Source organism: Prinia subflava, chromosome 10 (genome assembly GCF_021018805.1).
Source record: "Prinia subflava isolate CZ2003 ecotype Zambia chromosome 10, Cam_Psub_1.2, whole genome shotgun sequence".
Classification (NCBI taxonomy): Eukaryota; Metazoa; Chordata; class Aves; order Passeriformes; family Cisticolidae; genus Prinia; species Prinia subflava.
This window is the reverse complement of record NC_086256.1, coordinates 5,544,568-5,565,915: the sequence shown is the minus strand read 5'-3', so window position 1 is coordinate 5,565,915 and position 21,348 is coordinate 5,544,568. Positions and strand designations below refer to the sequence as shown.

Sequence of the window (21,348 nt, the reverse complement as noted above, 5' to 3'; positions counted from 1 at the left end):
CAACAGTTATTCAAAGCTTCTCTACGTAGAATCAGCAATTCCTTTACATAAATTCTATATTCTAAATTCATTTTATTTGGATAGGGTATTTGTATCACTCTTTACTTTGTACCCTGAAATAAGAAATAACTGTATTCTCTCAACCAACAGTACATAGTACGTATTGGTTGGGCGACAGGTTTTCTTCACTACTGCTGTTATCTGAAACCTGAAATTACTTTGCACGGAATGGTTTACGCTTCTATCAAAGCTCTGCTCCAAAGCGGGCGGCAACACCTATTGTACTGGTGCAGGTTATTACTCACATTACCAGAACAAACCAGTTTGTGCAGGAAACACTTAAACTGCAGAGGTTTGAGAGTACGGACCGTGGAGCTGACGCCAGTTCATGGCTGTGGGAGGTGCCAGGGCCACAGCGCTGCTGCTCACCTGCGGCAGCCGGGCGCTCACCGGCGCCCCGGGGTTCCCGCTCCTGGCTCCACTGCCGGAGCACCCAGGCCCAAGAAAAGCTCCCACACGCTGGTGACAAGAGAGGCCGATGCGCTTTGCTGCGCAATGGCCCCTTCTCCCCACACTCCGAGCCTCAAACGCGGCTGTTGAGGCTCCGCTCCGCCAGCACGGCACGAACCTGCGCTGGCGCAGCCCCTTTAAGGGAGGCGGGTTCCGGGCCGGCTGAGGCAATTTCACTTCCAGGTCGGGGGGGTAAACACGGGGGAAGGGAAAGAAAAAAAGCGCAAAGAGAAGGAGCGCAGCGACGGGACCGGCTGGCTGGGCGCTCGCTGGCGGCACCCAGCGCCGCGATGGTGAGGGGGCGGCGAGGGGGCGGCGGGCAGGGAAGGAGGGAGGCGGGCATGGAAGGGGAGCTGTTCGCTTGCAGCCCCGGGTGCCGGACCCGGCGCAGGTAGCGGAGGTGACCCCGCGAAGGGGCCGCCATGGCGGCGGCGCTAGCCCGGCTGAGGGGCTCAGGCGGCGCCCCCTCCCCTCTCTGCCGCCGGTACCGCGGCCGGGCCGGGGCAGCCCCGCCGTTCGTTGTGTAACCGCGGCGCTGCCGCCCGTTATGTAAAAGGGCGCTCGGGACCCGGCGGACGGCGGCGAGGGAGGCTGGAGCCCGGCCCGGTGCGCCCCGGTGTCCCCAGGGCGCCGGGAGGGCAGTGACGGCCGGCCCGGGCCCGCCGCCCTGAGCGGGGCCGAGCACTGCAGCCGCCGGGGCGGAGCGGGGCAGAGCCCCTCGGCCGGCGGCGTGAGGGCACAGCCCGGCACGGCACAGCCGCCTGTGCCTTCTCCGGCGCCTGCTTCCCCCAGCCCCCCAACAACAGCACCTTCCCCTGGGAATTGCTTTGTCCGGGCTCTGTCTGGGGAAGCCGTGCCAAGCGCGGTGCGTGGGCCTCGCCGAGCTCTTCCAGCGCGGAGCTGCCAAAGGAACAGCCTTTCCCTGCTCCAGGCAGGCCGGAGCGGAACATATGGGAGCTGTTGGATCGCTCCTCTGCTCCAGACATGAGTGTGCATATTTGCTTTTCAAGGACTGGCAGGAGCTTCCTGGGCAATCTAGTCTCATCCCTTGTCGTTATAATCCTAATTTCAGTCAATCTCCTCATAAAGTTATGTGTCATTCCTATTGAAGTAGATACATTTTGTGTTTGCTCTTCTAGTCAGTGAACGAGGGTAGAATTTCATTGTTTAACTATGTACTGATGTCTAAATTTATGACAAAACTTCCAATTCACGGCATTTTTATGTGCCTTTGTTGCTGTGCTAGCAGTGTGCTTCTCCTTAATGGCATTTTTCTGTCTATAGTTTTTATATTCATTGTGCTGTATTTATTTATAGGTAGCATTTGTATCGCTCACCTTTTGATCTTCTAGGCTAAGGAAAGCTGAGTTTATGCCTATCCCAATGTGCTTTTGCTCCCCAGAGCATTCTAGTAGCTGTTACCTTTAAACTGAAATAGTACAGGTATCTCTTAACATAAATAGCCCTATGAGATCTCCTGAGTGACTTAATCCTGCCTTTTTTTTTTTAATGCTTCTCCTGCCACCTTGTTTGGCTGCTTCACCCTGTTTTTTGTGGTTCAGCACACCACTCTGGTTCCACTCTCTATCATTTCTAACTGACGAACTTGTATCTGAAGTTCTTGATATTAATCTTGAAATAAGTGGCCTTACTACGCTGTTCTAATGGGGCACTATTTAACTTTAAGCCTTTTGTGATCACTGCTGACTTTGTATCAGTAGCAGCTTTAATCAGTATGTTCCCACTTCTTGTGCCAGAATAGTTAACGTTAAATCGGAGTTTTGAGCATAATCCTTCCTTGAGTCTGGCTAATAAATCACTTACTTCTGTTTAATTCCATTTAACTTGATTTAAATGGGATAATCACAAAACTTTCTTAGTAGCATAAATCATGAAACTGTTTATTTTTCATTGCCTTTCCTTTATTAGCACTCGGAAGAATTTTGATGGCTGTTGCTTGAGTTGCTATTTGTTAATTGTTTTAAGAATGTTCATTTTAAGAAAGTAAGTAAAGTTCTGGAGCTGTGGAGAGGTGGAAAACAGCTGGAAAACATGGTACATCCAACACCAAAGACTGAGACTCTAAATTACCTCTTATTTTCCTGTTAATGTTTTGAGAGAAATGACTGCCACAAATTGAAAAGTGCCTAACCCTGTACCCATCACAGAGCACATCACAGACATGGTTCTGTTAGAGATAAAATTGGTATTTGTCTTCCAGTGTTACATACTGGTTTATTGAGGGGGAAAAAGAATCGACCAAAACAAAAAACTACCGATGAAAAAAAGGAAATTTGATTTTTAGTGAGTTGGAGAGACAGAGCCTGTAGGAACTGAATCTATCAGGCTGGAGTTGGTAGGATCACAACCCCTGTAGTGAGAAAGGCTCACACAGCAGTGGAGTTTAATTCTTTTTTTTTAATTTGCAAAGCTAGATTGGAATGACTGACAGAAAACAGCAGTTATACCTTTTTCTTTTTTTTTTTTTTTTTTTTTTTGGTTATTGTTATATAAGCAGGTACTTCCCTGGTGGTGCTTCCCTGAAGGAACAGGATTTTGTTTTGATACTCGCACTCAGCCAGTTCATCTGGGTTTATAATGCTTGCTTTAGGATTCTCTAATTTATTCCCAGTGCTTTAATGTGTTCCCTTAAGTTTTTCATGCTTTCTAACTGCACTTCAAAATACGTGTTGAATATATTCTAGTGGTATTTAAAGCTGATTCATGGAATTCTCAAAAGAAAATGTGGAGGATAATGTTCTTTGGGAGAACCTTTCCAGCTGCCCTGCTGTGAGCTCAGAGCTGAACTGGTACCATCAAGTTGAAGCAGGTTTTGCATTTCAGTTCACTGTCTTGGATTACTGGTAGAGGCCAGCAGCCAGGCAGTTTACTCCATCCCACTGCACACTTTTGGTTTGCCTTGATTATATTGAGCACTTTAAAAGCTTTTTTTTTTAAGAATTAATTTAAATAAGCTTTTAAAAGCCCCATCTAAATGCAATTATTCTACTTTTTATGCTATTCCATAAGCAAGCCAGGTTTTAGATGTGTCACATTACTCTCATAATACATGTTTTAGTTAATGAAGGCAATCCAGCTTGCATCATGTAATGCATAATTCTGTTGTTTGGGGAATTTTTGTTTCTTGGTTACTCAGTTTGATATAATGAAAGAAACTGTGAGGTTAATTGAAGTATCAGATAATTAATACATCTATGAAAAAGTAAAATAGCATAATGAAAGTTCTACTCAAAAACTGTAAAATAAAATTTACATACTCTGCTATGGTGGAGATACATTTATAGTGTGTCGTTAGACAGAAAGTGATCTGAAAACAAATGCCAGGTTTGTCTTCAACTTGACATTCAAAAGCAGAGCTGGAGAAAGGAACCACTTAAATTCTGACCTTGTAAGAGCTTAAATACACCTTTACCTGGTCAATATTGTCCTGAAGTACAGGGCAGTGAGAAGAGGAATGCCTCCAGCTCACATAAAAGGCTTCCAGGCTGCGTTTGAGCTGCTCTATTTCAGCAGCAGACAGTCTAAGAAATTGTTTTTGGGATGCCTGTCAGAGGACTTCATTAGATACAGATAAAAACGTTTTGCCTGTCTGCCCAGGGTACCTCAGGAGCCTTTGTTAGGGTTGTTTCCTCAGCCTTTTGGCAGCAAGTTGAAGAAATATTACAAATGTCTCCTGTAATGGGAATGAGTGCAGTTAATAAAAACAGGACTGTGTTGTTTGCAAGTGTAATTGAGCCCTGCTTGTGGTTGCTGTTCCTTGATTGTTTGGAGATGCCCTGCGTGAACTTCCAGAGGGGTTACATAAAAATGAGACTCACATTGCCAAAGGACAGATTGGCCACTCAGAGGTACTGGCTGAAAAAAATAGTTTTCTGAGTCATATTATGCCAGTGGCCTATCTACAGGGCTAAAAATTCTCATTGGAGTTTGTTCACTGATACATAAAAGTGTTTCAGCTCTTCTGACAGACAGGAAGGAACAGTTCCAGGAGGAATGAAGTGAGCCAGTATTCTGGTTTTGTCATCTTTGAGCATCAAATTAGAAACACAAGATCTGATGGAGATGTGGATGTCTGTGCTTCAGTGGGAATGATTTTCACCTTTGAGTGAAGACTCTGGTTTTTGTTTGATTCATCAGCTGTTGTAGAAGTCCTGGGTATATGTATTCATTTCAAGTTAAATTAAATGGAATTTTTCCCATCTCATATAAAAAATGTACTATTTTAAAATAATCAGGCATCATTGCACACGACAAAGAAACAAAAAGAAACAAAAAACATTCACAATTCCAAATTCTGTCCTTGGGTTTTTTTTGAGCTTAGGATTGGAGGCAGCCAAATTTGCTGTTTTCTGATATGAGAGCAAGTTGCATCACAAAATAACTCCTGTCTTTATAACAATACAATGTAATAATAAAGCTTAAAAAATAATGAACTTAAGCACTTAGCAAAACTGAGTTAGAAGAATGAAAGTTGCCTGGCAAAAGCTGCAGAAAGAGCTTGCCTTTGAACAATTTGGAGATTTTATTTTCCAAGCCTGTACTTAAGTCTTCAGGAGGTATTAAACTGCAGTCTCTAATTGTTATCAATGCATGATTCATTAAAGAGAGACTCCATTTCATCTTTGCCCTAATGTGGTACCTCCAGTCCTCAAATAGGTGCACCTTATTTTAGAAGACTTATCTCTGTAAACTTATTTATATTTCTTCTCTATAACCTTTTACATATTTCAGTATTCTTGTGATCAGCATATTAGGCAAGCAAAGCAACAGAAGTTAAATGAGCCGAGAAAGGAAGGTGAAATTATCCAGAACTTTCCATATAAAAGGGAAGCTACTATTTTTCCTGCAGATGGGTTCTGGCAACAGTTGATGCTGTTATTTTCAATATTATCTGGGGGAGTATGTACCAGTCACTCGCCTTCTTTTGTGTGGTGCTGGGGATGATTCACAGTGCTGAGAGTCATTCTTTATGTTGATTAATCTGTGTGGCTGAAAACAGTAGGTTATTATTAGACATGGCATAAAAAAACCCTTTGAGATTTTCATGTATAAGTGTACAATCTCAGATGCTGAGGGAAAAGATCAAGTTTATATTCTGTCTTGTCCTTTGTATCCAGACTTCTGCTATAGATGATTTCCAGGTGCAGAGCGCCTTGAAAGAGGAAAAGGATTACTGTAATAGATGTTAGTTTATTGCTGCTCAAGATTTGGAACTAAACCAGTTCTTTTTGGGTTTCCTTTTTTGATGTGAAGCTCTAGCTGCCCTTTTCAGTATTAAAAATTGCTCCCATCTATGCAATTTATTTGCAGTATCTGCATTTCTTTTGTAGGTTGGTAGTAGACTTCTAATATGCATTCACTTAAATGAAAGATTCAAAGAAATATTTTAAATCCAGAAGTATAATTTAATTTTTAAATCTTTCAGTCTGTCTTGATTGATTAATTCCCAGTAGATTTCATAAATCAAAATTATTTTTCAGCAATTGCTTTTCTTCCTGTGGGAGCACAAGTAGGGTTCAAAGCACAGCAGACGTGCCTGGATGTGGTTCTGGGGGTGACTGGGGAAGGAGCTGTTCATTGTGTGACCTGACTTTTTGTGGCTCTGAGGGAGACATCTCCTCTTGTAATATTAGTCAGATTAACAAAAAAGACATTATAGAGTAATGGAGGGTTCACAGAAAGAATGACTTGACTAAATCTTCTGTGTTTCATTGTGTTTTGCATTTGGCAGGAGGAAGCTTCTCCGTATTCTTTACTTGATATCTGTTTGAATTTCCTCACTGCCAACCTAGAGAAGTTCTGCACGGAAAGACAAGATGGGACATTTTGCTTGCAGGAGCCAGGGATGTTTCCTCAAGAAGTGGCTGATCGACTGCTGCAGACGATGGCATTTCATGGTAAAAACAATCATTTGTGGGTCAGCAGTGAAAATCTTTCACTGGAATGTGACATTGCAGTTCTGCTATATTTTCTAGTAGAATCTGCTGCTGCAGCTGTTAAAACTGTGCTCTGTAATCCCTTAATAGAGAATTTTTGTTATTTTTGCTTTACACAGCTTCAGCTGAGCTTTGCATTGCCACATAGATCTAAACAGAAAGTTCTTAGTCTTGGTTTATGATTTTAATGTTCGTTTATTTGAACATTCTTCAATTTTCTTTCAATCACTTCAGAGAAAAAAAAGCTTCTGCTACTTCTAGCAACAATGTCTCTTGAAGAGCATTTAATTGATTTTTTTTTTACTGTGTACTCCTGTGATTAAGCTAGAAAATAGTCTTGTAAATCATTAAAATAGTTTCTCATCTCTCATAACACTTATTGTCATGGAATTATTTGTTTCAAAGCACTCAGTTTTAGACTGGTAAAAACACCTTATGCTATTCTTACATTTTGTGTTCTGGTTCTCTGTCAGCATATCTCTGAGGAGAGGGCTGCCCTCTTGGTTGCTTACTTTAAGCATGATAAAATTTGCATAATAAAATTTCTTATCATGAAAAAGTAAAGGTATAAATTGTGCTAGAGGAGAGATAAGAAGCCTGTTTCTTGATATTCTGCAGACTTTTGTTAAAAAATTAGACATAACACTAGAAAAATTACTGTAAACAGGCCAAACCCCCTGTCCTATAGGTGCAGATTTTATTTGGGTCTTGGTGGGCAAGTACTGGTGTTGGTTTTCTCAAGTTATTCTGCTCAGAAGTAACAGAAGGAATGGTCCTAAAAAAGACAAGCTCAAAAAAAAAAAAAAAAAAAAAGAGGTAATCTTTAATATACACTACTTTCTGATAAGGAATTATTTAGAGTAGTCCCAAGAAATCAGATTACCAGAATTACCAGAAACTTGTTGCCAGTGCTGGCAGTGGTGAAGACACTTGCAGACACCAAAATGTCAGAAACACAGAGTGCAGGGTGGAAAAAAGCGTGTGGCAGGGAAACGTGGTGTGCCTGAGGTAGGCCAGGGAGAGAGCCTTGGGCCTTAAACAAAGAGATAAGCAAAAACTAAGAAGTAATTTACTGATACTTCAACCAAGCTATAATTATATTTATTCATTTTAGTTTTTCTGCTCCATACCAGTTGTTTCATCCCATATTTTTGTTTTCTCTGCAAAAGAGGAAAATAATGGTCAGAAATACCTGAACTATTTGCTCCATAGAGAGATCTGCAAATCTTTATATTAATTTGCCTTTGTCACAGAAGCAATTACTAGCCCATGACTTAAATCCAAATGTGGCAATGATGTTATTATTCAAATATATTGCATTTTTATTTTATTTTCTTCGTTAAGTATGTGTGAAGAGAGATTAAAAGTGAGGAGTATTGACATTTATAACCCTGTAGGAGCAAAAGTAGGACATGTTCTTCCTACTCCTTTTGTGTGGATGCTTGTGCAACTGTACCTTCACATGGCTTTTTGTAATCCTTCTGTTGATAAGACACCAAGATTTCATATTTGTACATTCAATGCATTTTTGATAATTCCATGCAGGGAACTCAATGTATTATTTCAGTTAGGATGTTGCCAGTGTCTTGCAAGAAAAGGCTACTTATGCATTCTTTCTACAGAGTAAAAAGATACTAAGCAAGATTGTTGCTTTTTCTTTTTTCATTGCTGTTTCATTTCATTTTTCTCCTTCCCACCCTTTCCTTGCCCTCCTCTTCCTATTCTTTGAATCACTTATGTTTTTTTCTCACATTCAGCTTGTTTCTGAGCAACACTCCTACCTTCTTCATATAGAACTTCATTAGTTTAATTTAGTATTGATCCTACTTATGAATTCAATCAAATGCTAGATTATGTAGTTAAAGCAAGATGAGAACAGGTCATTGATAGGTGATAAAATCTTGAGGTTAAGAGAACTGTGGCCAGAGCAGAATTACACTCAGAAATTTTGAAATTCTGTTTCTAGCACACTTCTAACCAGTTCAGTGAGAATACAGCAAATGAGGGCAGCAGTCTGATTGTTTTTGAATCATACCCGTATTTTATTTATTGCGTGTTCCATTTTCTGAACCAAACAGGTAATACGCATTTACTGCTTCTTATTTATCTGTCCTATTCTTAAACCTGGAATTTTCCAAACATGACACCACCATCTTCAAAGTGCAATCTGAAATGTAAGATTTTGGGATCGGTGGCGCAGTGATCCCAGGCAAGCTGCTTTGTAATTAATTCTCTCTGCCAGCACTTTGTACCCTTTGGGTTTTTACTGTCAGAGGGGTGTTGTGTGACACTGCAGCCGAGCACTGATGCTGTTTTCCCTCAGGGCTTCTGAACGATGGCACCGTGGGCATCTTCCGGGGCACGCAGATGCGCCTGAAGCGAGCCTGCATCCGCAAGGCCAAGATCTCGGCCGTGGCTTTCCGCAAAGCCTTCTGCCACCACAAGCTGGTGGAGCTGGACGCCACGGGCGTGAACGCAGACATAACAATCACAGACATTATCAGCGGGCTGGGCAGCAATAAGTGGATCCAGCAGAACCTGCAGTGCCTGGTGCTGAACTCACTGACTCTGTCTCTGGAGGACCCCTACGAGCGGTGTTTCAGCCAGCTGTCGGGGCTGCGCGCGCTGAGCATCACCAACGTGCTGTTCTACAACGAGGACTTGGCAGATGTTGCCTCACTGCCCCGGCTGGAAAGTCTGGATATATCCAACACCTCCGTCACTGACATCACAGCACTCCTCACCTGCAAGGACCGCCTCAAGTCCCTGACCATGCACCACCTGAAATGCTTGAAAATGACCACAACCCAGATTCTGGATGTTATAAGGGAACTGAAATACCTGAATCACCTTGATATTTCAGATGACAAACAGTTCACTTCGGACATAGCTCTCCGGTTACTGGAGCAGAAAGATATCCTGCCTAACCTGGTGTCTTTGGACATTTCTGGAAGGAAACACGTCACAGATAAAGCTGTGCAGGCGTTCATTCTGCAGCGGCCCACGATGCAGTTTGTGGGACTGCTGGCGACCGACGCCGGCTACTCAGAGTTCCTAACGGGAGAAGGAAACCTGAAGGTTAAGTGGGGGAATTAATTGCACTGAAAAAATATAACATGCAGGGAAAATGGAGCTAATCGTTTGTAACAGATGTATGCTTGTGTTTCAGTAGGAGGCCGTAGGTTCATTTTTTTAAACTGTTAATTATAATTACTGGCTTTAGGTGAAATTCCTACTTAATTTGGACACAAACTGCGAAATTTACATAATACTGTACATATACATATACTTATAAGAGGCATGTGTTCTGTGTGCCTTTTCAGTGAACCTTAGATCCTGATTTACCATACCTAAGAGAGCTGAACTTTGTCTGGTGTGAAGTCACTTAGTGGGAGAATATTCTCTGCATTCCAGACAGGATCTGGCACAAGTCAGCAGTGTGTGAGGGGTGGAGGTAGAATTTGCATAAGCTTTGAGCAGTTCATGATTAACACGGCAGATACAATAAAGCTGAATAACTCAGCTGCTGTTGTGCTCCCATCACTACTGCTATTTCCTTTGACAATATTTCTACCCATCTTAAAAGGTCTTCTGGTGATGAATACGACAGCTCAGAAGCAAAAACTTAGGATGAAAGACTTTCTCTTCTTGAACAAATCCTCAATTACTTAGCCCCTTAGGATGAGATGATGTTTTCTGAAGTGCATTTTATTTATCTTTTAGAGTCAGGCAACAAGACATCATTCCCTGTTTTGTAGAATCTGAATGCAGTTATTGGAGAATGAGCAGGTCAGAATTTATTTTAACAAAGTTGTTTTAACATTTCAGTGGTATATCATCTTTGACACTGAGTTTTCTTTTCTGCTGTGTCCTGAGTATGATGGAAGCTGCAGAAGGAATGAGGAAGAGTGTTTATTTTAGTCCATAGTTTAGTCTGTCTCCTGGGCAAGTTCAGTTCTCCACTTCAATTTTAAAATTCAGAATGCTCTTGTTACAGGCAAGTGGAGTAACACAGCTACACAATCTTGGTTTTTTTTCCCCTGAAACATTTGACAGTTGTTAGGGGCCAGGTCTCTTGAGTAATTAGTTGTCACAGCAGATAGCCAAGTGTCTGAATGTTGAAATGTGGTTGGAGAAAGCAAGTTCCCCTATGGGGTGATGATCTCCAGCCTCAGGAGGTTATACCTCATGTTTGGTGTAAAATAATACAATGTAATCCTTGCTGTTCAGAATATTTGCTTCCTAGAACTGTCTGTAATGTGAAAAGGCAGGAAGGAAGAAGGTTCTAGTAATGTGAAAGTCACAGTGGACCTGTGGCACTGTGGTTTGCAAAATGCAGTTTGCATTCCTGGGGTTTTTTTAAGGCATAATTTTCAAGAAGAGACTGTAGGCTGTGATTGGTTTTATTTCCTTTTTTTTTTAATGACCTAAATTCATTAGTAACTCTACTGAAATATTCAACTGCTTAGTCTGGATACAGGTAAAAAATAAACAAGACACAGAACTCAGGGAAACAGCAGAGGTAAAATATTACTGTCTTTACAGCAGCCCTGTGAAATGTGATTATGGACACTGGGCAGATATTATAGCTGAGAACATGAAACCAAGTGGAAATTTTTCATGTAGGATATAATTGGCTGTACAAATGTCAGTAAACAGGGTTGCCCTGTTCTAATCAGTAGAGAATTTAAAACAAAATCCAAGATGCTATCAGTTCTCTCAAGGCTGTAATATACTTCTGATCTCAGAAGTTTCAAAAAAACAAATGTGCCCGTATACAATACAGGATGCACAGAATGTGACACTTCATATATGAACATTTTGCTTTTTTTGTATGTGCCATGTTAAGTGGAACAAGTTCTGCATGCTGCCCTAAGAATTTTAAAAAACAGTGAGTGCAGCAATGATTCATTAAATAGTAGGACTGAGGAACAAACCATCTTCAGTTATACAACTTACAGTTTTAAACAGAGAAAATGTCATTAAATGGAAACTAGAGCAGGCTGGCAACCATTTGCCTACTGAAGGACTTGGCCAAATCACTGCCTTTGAAACTGCAGCTTTGCATTTTTTGCGAACGAAACTTTGCGAGTAAAATGTTGACATCTGGAACTAAAGATTATTTCTGTGTTCACAGGTGTCAGGAGAAGCAAATGAAACTCAGATTTCAGAAGCACTGAAGCGTTACAGTGAACGGGCCTTCTTTGTGAGGGAAGCACTCTTTCATTTATTCAGCCTGACACATGTAATGGAAAAAACTAAGCCTGAAATTTTAAAGGTAAAATAATAGTTTTGATGGTTCTCATGTGTTCTTCCTGAGTCCATCCGCAAAACCCTGGTATAAATTAGTTTATAAGTTTTTACCTTTTTGGTTGCGTTTTTTAAGATTAAAATTGTAATGTTAAATGAAAATAAGGAACTATTTAAACAAGACTGATGTAGATGATGCCCTGAAGTGTTTTATGTTAGGTAAAATTGTTCTGTACTAATGTAAATGATCTAGATTTACTAGCATGTAAATTAATTTTTTCACATAACTTTGGATATGATAAAATATTATTCAGATGCTGAATTCTGTCATTACATTATTTCTGTTGGGATTCTAATCAAAGCTCTGTCTACTCTTATTCACCAGGCACAGCAGTTTCTTCTGCTGATGCTCACAAAACAGTAATAATAAGGAAAGAATTCAGTGACAGTTTCTCTACTGTCACCCTCCAGTGTGGCAATGGGTGAATGGGTATTGTTGGTGTTCTTTATGGGGCTGTAACCTGCAGCCCAGAAATGTCCTTAGAAATCCACTCTAGGCATTGGCTTTCCATCTCTAGAATGCCACAGATGGTTTAAGTTTTGTAGGGATCCTAAAAAGAGGCACCAATAGGACACATGGGTTTTATTTTTCTTACTCTCTTTGGTGTTGAGCAAGTGGTCTTAAATTTGCTGGCATCAATATCAAAAAGACTTTTCCAGTCACTTATCAACAAGAAAAATATTATTATTAGGTGTTTATTAGGTGAGATCACAATCAACATACATAGCCAAAAGCATAATTCAGGAAGAAGATGCAAAAAATGTGTCCTGACTTAGCAGTTCAGGATGTGATTCAAAATGGTTTATCACCAAACAGCAGGCACAACATCATCATTGTTGCAGTGCACAAACTCTGTCCTGCTTCATTCACCTCTGAAAGGGCCTGGTGATTCCATCCCAGCCTGCCTCTTCCCAGGAATTCCTTGCAATCTGTGCAGCCTCCTCTTTGGGAGGTTGCTACAAGCTGTGCAAAAGGACCTGGAGTGGCAGAAGTCACCAGCTTTGAGTCGCTGAGCAGAAGGAAATGTTACTCCCTGAGAACTAAAATCACACCAGACGGGTTTCTCACTCAAGTGCAGGGGAGGCAGAAATTGGGTGCTGTGAGTGGTTCTTGGGCTCTGTGTGCAGATGTGCCAGCAGCTAACGGGGCCCAACTGTTGTTGTGCAGCTGGTGGTGATCGGCATGAGGAACCACCCTCTGAACCTGCCCGTGCAGCTGGCGGCGAGCGCCTGCGTCTTCAACCTCACCAAGCAGGACCTGGCGGCCGGCATGCCCGTGCGCCTGCTGGCAGACGTCACCCACCTGCTCCTCAAGGCCATGGAGCACTTCCCAAACCACCAGCAGGTACAGCACAGAGTTCCTCTGCTCTCCTCAGTCCTACGGGTCTAACAAAAGCTTCCCCGCGTCCCCGGGCCTCGTGGAAATACCTTCATAGCGATAAAATGTTCTTGTGTGTTTCTAATTTGTGTGTTTCTAATGAAGCAATTGTTTTTTGTTTCTCACAGCTGCAAAAGAATTGCCTTCTTTCGCTGTGCAGTGACAGAATCCTTCAGGATGTCCCATTTAACAGGCAAGTTTTAGATGTCAGTTGAAATGAGTTGTAGCATTGCAGAATGTTTTTCTTCAGAAGCTTTGTTTTTGGTCCCAGTTTTGCTCAGTTTAAATCATTCCAGTGGGCTGAATTTATCTGGTCTATATTGTTTTAGGCCTGTTAACCCAAATAGATACCATTGAGTATAGGTCTGAAAAAATCCTTTGCTGTACAGGGTTTTTTTTTACTTCACCTGGATAGGTCTATCCTTAATTCCATGTGACAGAAGTCAGCATTTCTCTGGGGTTGCTTTTCGTAGACATTTTTCTACTCAGGTATTTTGTCCAAATACTTTGAAGTGTGATGGTCTGATGTTACAGGAGATTGTGCCAAATTTTTCTTCCTTCTTTGGGAGCAATTCCTGTGCACTTTGATACCTACTTAGAAGAGATCCTAAGCCAACATCTTAAGACTGACAGAGGCTCATGCAAATACCTGCAATTTCTCTGTGTCTATTTTGTATGATATGAAGCATACTTCTCTTGTTGTTTGTGTACATCTTTCTTTTATTAAGACTTACAAGACTTATGAAAATGACTTCTTATTTTTAACTTCCAGGTTTGAAGCAGCTAAACTTGTCATGCAGTGGCTGTGTAATCATGAAGATCAAAACATGCAAAGGATGGCTGTAGCCATCATTTCCATTCTTGCTGCAAAGGTATGGAATTAAGATTTGAGATGATAGGATAACATTTCTAAAGTCTAAAAAAAAAATGTTGATCTGCTATTGTTTGTTTCCAGCTTTCAACAGAGCAAACAGCTCAACTTGGTGCAGAACTCTTCATCGTTAGGGTAAGTCAGATGCCTTCTGCCATCCCATCCTCTCCAGCTGTTCATACTAACAATATTCCTGGATAGACAGAGTAAACATAAGGAGATAAAATTTTAGGAACATATTAACATGTATTCATGTGAAAATTGGTTAGAAGGTAAGCCAGAGTGGAGAAACTTCACACAGTTAATACAAAGTAAGATAGAAAGACGTATCTTGATTTGAAATTGATTGTTTAAGGTGAAAGATGCTCAAAATGAGAATATTTGAAATAAATTCTGAGTTCTTGTGCCCTCTCTAATAGCCCTACACATGTAATTACTGTGCAAACAAAGGAATTTCTTTAGCAGGCAACCATATTCAGAGGGGAGGTAAAAAGTTTAATAGCTGGTTTTTTTGTATAGTTTGACTCTACACATTTATCTTTTTACTGTGGATATAAATGACAGCTATGCATTGCCCAGTTAGTGTAGAAAAAAGCAGAGGAGTTAATACATACATTGATATTTTGATGTTTTCTTTTCCCCAGCAACTTCTACAAATAGTTAAACAGAAAACAAATCAGAATCTGGTAGATACCACCCTCAAGTTCACACTGAGTGCACTTTGGAACCTCACAGATGAATCTCCAACAACATGTCGACACTTTATTGAAAACCAAGGGCTAGAACTGTTCATGAGAGTCTTAGAGGTGAGGAAGTGGGGCTTGGTGGTGGATTATCCACACAGGTTTATAATTAAAGCTGTTTCAATAAAAAGCATGAATGTTTACCTGTTTTTTGTTTCCTTTATCCACAGTCTTTTCCATCTGAATCATCCATCCAACAGAAAGTTCTTGGACTTTTGGTGAGATGAAAAAGAAAAAAAGTCTGAAATATATACTTCTAAAATTTTATTTTGAAAGGGTTTTTTTTTAACCTTATGTTACTCTGAAAAATTTTTTTTTCGTGTCCTAATATTTTTTACATTCTTTAATCCTTGCAGTGTGTGTTATTCACAATTGACACATTTTTGGACTGTTTTATGTTTCCTCAAAATTTATATTGAAATTGATGGTTAGAGTAAAAAAAACCCAGCTTTTAAGAAAGGAGAGTGATGCTTCTTCACATTAGTCCAAATGCAAAAAATAGCTTGAAAGTCAGTGGAACGCAGAATTTTGCACTGCTGAAATTTTTTGTCTCAGGTTGTGGTTGAGAATGTTAAAATGAGCCTTTGATTTAGTGTAATCTACATGTTAGTGGCATAAAATCACTTACAAGAAAACCGCTTTTTTTTGAAGCAAATTTCTGCATTAGACTGGAAAAATTTCCTAGAGCAAAAGTAATATTTTGTGGTGGTCACAGTGTGGTGGTCACCTGGGTGTACAGAGATCTCCTCTTGAGTGTTTATCTGTGTCTGCTCACACAACTCAAGTTTGTATTTATCACCATCTTCTTTCTGCTGACATTTCCTCCTTTTTAATCACTTATTTCCCCATCCCAGAATAACATAGCTGAAGTTAAGGAGCTGCACTCTGAGCTGATGTGGAAGGACTTCATAGACCACATCAGCAAACTGCTGCACAGCGTGGAGGTGGAGGTCAGCTACTTTGCAGCAGGGATTATTGCTCATCTGATATCTCGGGGAGAGCAGGCCTGGACGCTGAGTCGCAGCCAGAGGACGTCTCTGCTTGAACAGCTGGTACAGAAATGATGGTGAATTTTAGCACAGTCTTTTCTATTCTTTTTTTCAATGTTTGTATTTAACAGTCAATGTTCTTGGTTCTGTATTTTACAGCATGCTGCCATTTTGAATTGGCCAACTCCAGACTGTGAGATGGTGGCTTACAGGTAATTATTGTCTTGTCTTGTGATCAAGAGTTTGGGAAAAAAAAAAGCATTCCACATATCTATCTGATATTTGCAAGTAGTTGTTTTAAATGAGTTTTAGATGTAGCAGACCAGCCTCATAATGTTATCAGTGTCTCCTGTAGTTAACTGAATGAGCAGACAAACGACCTCTAAAGTAATAATATCCAGTGATAAAGCAAGTAACTGTTTCTCTCCTTTTTTTAAATAGGTCTTTCAATCCATTTTTTCCACTACTGGGCTGCTTCATGACACCTGGTGTCCAGTTATGGGCAGTGTGGGCCATGCAGCATGTCTGCAGCAAAAATCGTATGTATTGAGAGAATATTACCCTAAAATTCTTATTTTTTGATATGTTATTAACTAGCATGAAGTGGGGGAAAAAAGAATGTCTGGGCTATTCGCTTCTAATCCTCTAGAGAAACTACATTTGTGGCTTGACTAAATGGGGCGGAAAAAGAGAGTAGTAAAAGTTCCTTACATCTCTTCTGTAAACTGAAATTTTATAGTTAGATGCATAGTATTAATTCCAAAATGTGGATTTGTTAAGATTTAACTACATTTTTTGCTTGCACGTGTGTTTTTATTCAAATAACACATGCAACTATTAATGCTGGGCAACAAATTCCTTTTAAATTCAGAGCAATGACCATGGCAGGTAGCATTGCCTGACTGTGGGAACAGAAGCTGTAGTTAATTCTCATCTCTAATTGCCTTTTTGGAGTTATCTGCTATGACATAAATGTCGATTTCTTAATCTCTCTCTCCCATCTGCAAAATGAGAAGTAGAATGATCTGAGAGCATTTGATGTAATGCACAAGTGTTGGGAAAAGAAAATAAATCCCCCAACCATACTTAAATGTTGGAGGGGACAAACCTCCCTGGCTTTAAGTGCTGTTTTTTTGACAGAAATTTTTGGCATGAATATATCTATATAAAGCAGATTCCTTCTGAAATATTGAAAGTGTTTTCTGTGCCAGTTTTTGATCTCCTTGATGGAGCATATCTAGGCCTGTTTATCCCTGTCCCATAAATCACTTTTGCTGCAATGATATCTATTATATCTATAGAGATATCTATATATCTGTATCTATCTAAGGCATCTGTTCAGGACCAACCAGTAACATGACAAAATACATAACTGCACACAGAATCCTGCTTTGCTTCCCTTCATAGAGCTCATAAATATAATGAGCCACTGTTCCCAGGGTCCTGTCCAGAAATCTGGGGATTTTTCATGTTGAAGTCAGACTGTTCTGGCAGAATTGTTTTACTGGTCAGATCTGGATAACAGATTTTTAAGTAAGGCCCTGTAATTTCTCTTTGTGCCTCAGTCTTGTCAATTTTGTGTTGTCCTATTTGTTCTATTTATTTTTAATCTTTTGTCTGCCCTCACCTCTGCTGCTGAGATTTGTATTGGCCTACTCCTGATTTGAGACCAAGACAGAATTCCTTTAGTTCCAATGGTAGTTGATGCCGGAAGCTTCTGGACAAAGTTGCAGAGAAACCAAATGTTGGGTAGCAAATGTAATAACCTGCTCTGGGGAAAATGTGTTTAATTCTGAAATACAAAGATGTATTTGGGAGGAAAATCTTCAGCTTTTAGTAGTCCTGGAGAGGAGATTGCTTTTTATTTTTACCCCCTCTTAAAGTAGTCTGGAAGTAATTGGTTTAAAATTTTTTGCATTTTTTTCCTTCTGCTGCTGTTTGTCTATGTCATAGTCGCCTCAGTGAGGTAACCTAACTAAAATATTGGTATCCACAGTAAATGTGATCCGCAGTGAAATGCTCAGCATCAGCATTCACACAGGCCTGGTGTTGCATCACTGAGATGAAGGGTGCAATTAGGCCCTGTGGATTGCATTACAGCCACCCTGACCTTTCCATAACAGCTTCTGGAGCTTGCACATTGCATTCACCCTACAGCTCTTTTTATAGCTGTTCCCTGCTCTTAATAGTGCTGCAGCTGATGGAGGTGTGATTTCAACTTACTGAATTCCAGAATGTAAATGGAAAAAGCCCCTGGAAAGGCATTTGTAGCAACTTACAACTAATGAGAGGCCACCGTCAATATATTTGGCAGACTATTGGAAGGAGCTAGTTTGTGTTCACTCTCCAAGCCTGGACAAATGATGTGGTATATCTGATAGCATCTTTTGGTGACTGTTCTGTACCAAGGTTTTTGGGAAAGGGGCTATTATTACCTGGATACTCACAGACACTAGAATGCTGTTGATTCCCATTTCTTGTGGTTGTTTATGTGCACTTTACATGCCTGTAGAGGACGTGGAGGGAGGAGAGAATGCTGTGCTTATTACAGGGCACTTTCCAGTCAGCTGAGACAGACTGGTGAGAGACCTGATTACAGCTGGAGTCCTGTCCAAATAACTCTGTTGTGTTGTCACTTGTTAAAGTACTCATGACATCTGTGGACACTTTAGGGAGTGTCTTAAATACTGCCTGGAGATAAAAGTGGATTTGAATCAGTGTTTACAGTATCTGCTACCTTTACCCTAGATAATTCTGATTTTAATTCCCTTTTTATAATCCTATTACAGCTGCCAGATACTGCAGCATGTTAATTGAAGAAGGAGGGTTGCAGCATTTGTACAACATCAAGGAAAATGTCCACACTGATCCCCACGTCCAAAGGATTGCTGTTGCCATCCTGGATAGTTTAGAAAAACACATTATGCGCCACGGGAGACCACCACCATGTAGAAAACAGCAACAAACCAAACCAAACTGAGAGCTGCAGGTAGAGGAGTGTAAAGTATTGTCTCTGTAATAATCCTCTCTGATATGTGTGTAGTTGGAGTAACTTATAATATATTGGTCACCATTAAAGTGATTTGCTGGTATCTGTGGTACCCAAACCATGTGTGGTAACCTTGCTGAACGTCACCTTTGATGGCAACCTCGTGCACAGCTTGTCAAGGGTCACAGCTTGAGCTGGTCATGCCTGTAGGGTTAGTGCTGGCTGCCAGCAGATGGGACTTGGACAGATCAGTACAGCTGCAGAGAAGGCTTCAAGGAGTGTATCTTGTTTTGTGGCTCCTGGGAGAAAAGGCTGTTCCATCCCTGTGACTGCTGTTCATGACACTGGTCACCAGTCTGGTGTTGGAATAAATCTGTGCGTGGTTGTGAGATCAACATTTACAGACTGAAACAAAAGTCCGTGCATGCAGGTGACGGAGAGACTTGTAACTAAGGCGACCAAAATGTCCACTCATCACCCTTCTAACACAAATGGGGGCTCCAGCTTCCTTTTCCTTTTGCCTGCAAGCCATGTTTTTTGTTTTCCTTACTGCTGGGATGATGCCTTTTTACAGTTCATTTCTCCAGAGTCCTCTCTGCTCCAGCGTCACATTCAGGGAAAGGGGAAACCCACTGAAGTAAAGCAGCAGAAATGGAACTAAAATGAGACAGTTGGATGTTGGAGAATTTAAATTTTGTAACAAGAATGGGGTTTTGTTGTTGTGTGACTACTTTTGGTTGTGTGTGGTATCTTTCTTTCATTTTTAGGATATTGATGGGGATAGGAGAAGGCTCATTAGAGCAAAATAACTGCCACGACTTCATCATGCAGGAGGTTGCATGTATTCATAGAAGGCTGGGATATTTGGTCACCTTATTTATAAGAGGCTAATGATTGCTCTCATTTTCTGTAAATATTCTGTCAGTATTGAGCAGTGAATTATATTTCCAAGCCATCACAGTGAGTGCAAAATATCACCCAATGTTCTGTGTAAGCCCTGTGTCAATTGCATTATTTTGTGGAATGTGAAATTTTACATAAAGATGCTAATTGTAACAACTTATTTCTTTCTTGGTTACCTTTGGGTTTCAAACCATGTGTTGAATGAAACATATTGCACAGTGTACAGATGCCTGATACAATGCAAGTGATGGAAGCAAACTGCATGTCCATTCAAATTCAATTTAATTTCAGGTGTTGTTTTTTGTTTATCTGCTTAGTCTCCATATTTCCATGGCAACTGATTGATATTCAGAGACTTCTGTAAATACTGGATAATAGAATTTAAAAAGAAAACTTATGTTTGGTAGCTTACTAGCAGAAATGGCTTCTTCATGATGACCATATTTTACTATTTTTAAGTCCTTTCCCTCCCAACTCCCATCCTTCACATAAAAGCACCACCTCTAATCTTCAATAACCTAATTGATGTGTATTTCAGCAACTTCAAAAGGTACTGATCCAGTAATTTAATCAGTGTTGTGTAATTGTTTTTTGTACAAGAGTATAATTTTGGCTGGCATCATTTTCATCTGTGGATCTGGTTATATAAAGTTTTCTCAATTCCAACAGAAATTCAGCTGGCTGTAGCTTTGAATTATGAGGGTGGTTTAAAAATTCAGCCTACAGGCTCTTACCCACCACCCTTCTAAGATGTCTGCTGTGGAATTTCCGTTACATGAAATGGAACACAAAACTTGTCAAAATGGGTGTCAATAGAATGAATATAAATCAATTGCTACAAGATTTTAAAATAAAGATGACAACTCTCCTTACAGTGCCGTCTTTTCCTAATAACGGGAGAAGTTGCTAAAGCAACTTAATTGAAAAAAAGAAATCTACTCCTCCATGCAGCACAGAATGCAGGGAGGATGCTGGCATCAGGCCAGAGCTCTGAGAGACACATCTCTGCATGAAGTTCTGCAACCAGCGAGTGCAGAGATGCTAAATACCCGTTTTCTTTTGCTACCCCACCCTTCAGGCAATCAGTGAGCAGAAAACAAGGTATAAATGCACTATATCTATTTGTATATGCCACTTATAGAAAGATCTCTTCACACTCCTGTGAAACTTCAGGAGTTTCTGCCAGGGTAGAGTAATTCTGGAAGCAACTTTTAAACTTTTTGTTCCACCTGTAGCATTTGCCATCTTTTGTGAAGGCTGAAAATCCTGACTTGGCTTTACCTTTGCAGATCTTTACACAGAAAATATGTATGTGTATAATTTGGTAAGGTTCCTACACACTTTTGGCACAAGTGAAACCGTGGTTTCATTTGATACTCTCATAGCACAAATTTCCAATGTGGTAAGCCACATCTTATTTTGATAACCTAGAAATCATTTCCTATAAAGCATTTCCTAAAACCACATTTGCTGATTAATTCACTTTTGCTTGAAAGCCCCAGTCTAGGGAAGTAAGAAGCTGTAGAGTTAAATAGTGTGGCACGTTTTAGAGCTGGAGAACCTCAAAGCAGAGGGAGAAAATAATCTCGACGTCCAGTCTGCCACCAGAGGAAAACAGGTGCTGGAGAGTTATCTGCGTGCTCGGGGTGTCTGGCATACACTGATGTGATGGCCTGGTGTGTCTGTGCACGTACAGGC

At 40.6% G+C, this 21,348-nt stretch overlaps 1 protein-coding gene across 2 annotated transcripts; it reads left to right on the top strand.

The window, feature by feature from the left end:
• Nucleotides 1-673: 673 nt before the first annotated feature.
• On the top strand, nucleotides 674-20,522 carry LOC134555473 (protein zyg-11 homolog B). Of its 2 annotated transcripts, XM_063407076.1 has the most exons (14): nucleotides 674-803; nucleotides 6,263-6,428; nucleotides 8,791-9,545; nucleotides 11,605-11,745; nucleotides 12,946-13,122; nucleotides 13,284-13,348; nucleotides 13,928-14,027; nucleotides 14,111-14,161; nucleotides 14,671-14,832; nucleotides 14,940-14,987; nucleotides 15,624-15,821; nucleotides 15,918-15,970; nucleotides 16,200-16,297; nucleotides 18,548-20,522. In XM_063407076.1, exons 1-14 carry the CDS (start codon nucleotides 801-803, stop codon nucleotides 18,736-18,738), a joined length of 2,208 nt encoding a protein of 735 aa, XP_063263146.1. In that variant the 5' UTR covers nucleotides 674-800; the 3' UTR covers nucleotides 18,739-20,522. The 2 variants fall into 2 exon arrangements, 1 of the variants encoding a protein (XP_063263146.1); XR_010081435.1 differs by lacking the exon at nucleotides 18,548-20,522 and having other exon boundaries at nucleotides 15,624-15,835; nucleotides 16,200-16,285.
• Nucleotides 20,523-21,348: the final 826 nt, after the last annotated feature.

Bases quoted from the DNA above. Each gene is read 5' to 3' on its own strand.
- LOC134555473 (XM_063407076.1), top strand. The intron at 13,349-13,927 runs GCAAGTTTTAGA...TTTAACTTCCAG, and splicing joins CAGGATGTCCCATTTAACAG to GTTTGAAGCAGCTAAACTTG. The intron at 15,822-15,917 runs GTACAGAAATGA...TGTATTTTACAG, and splicing joins CGTCTCTGCTTGAACAGCTG to CATGCTGCCATTTTGAATTG.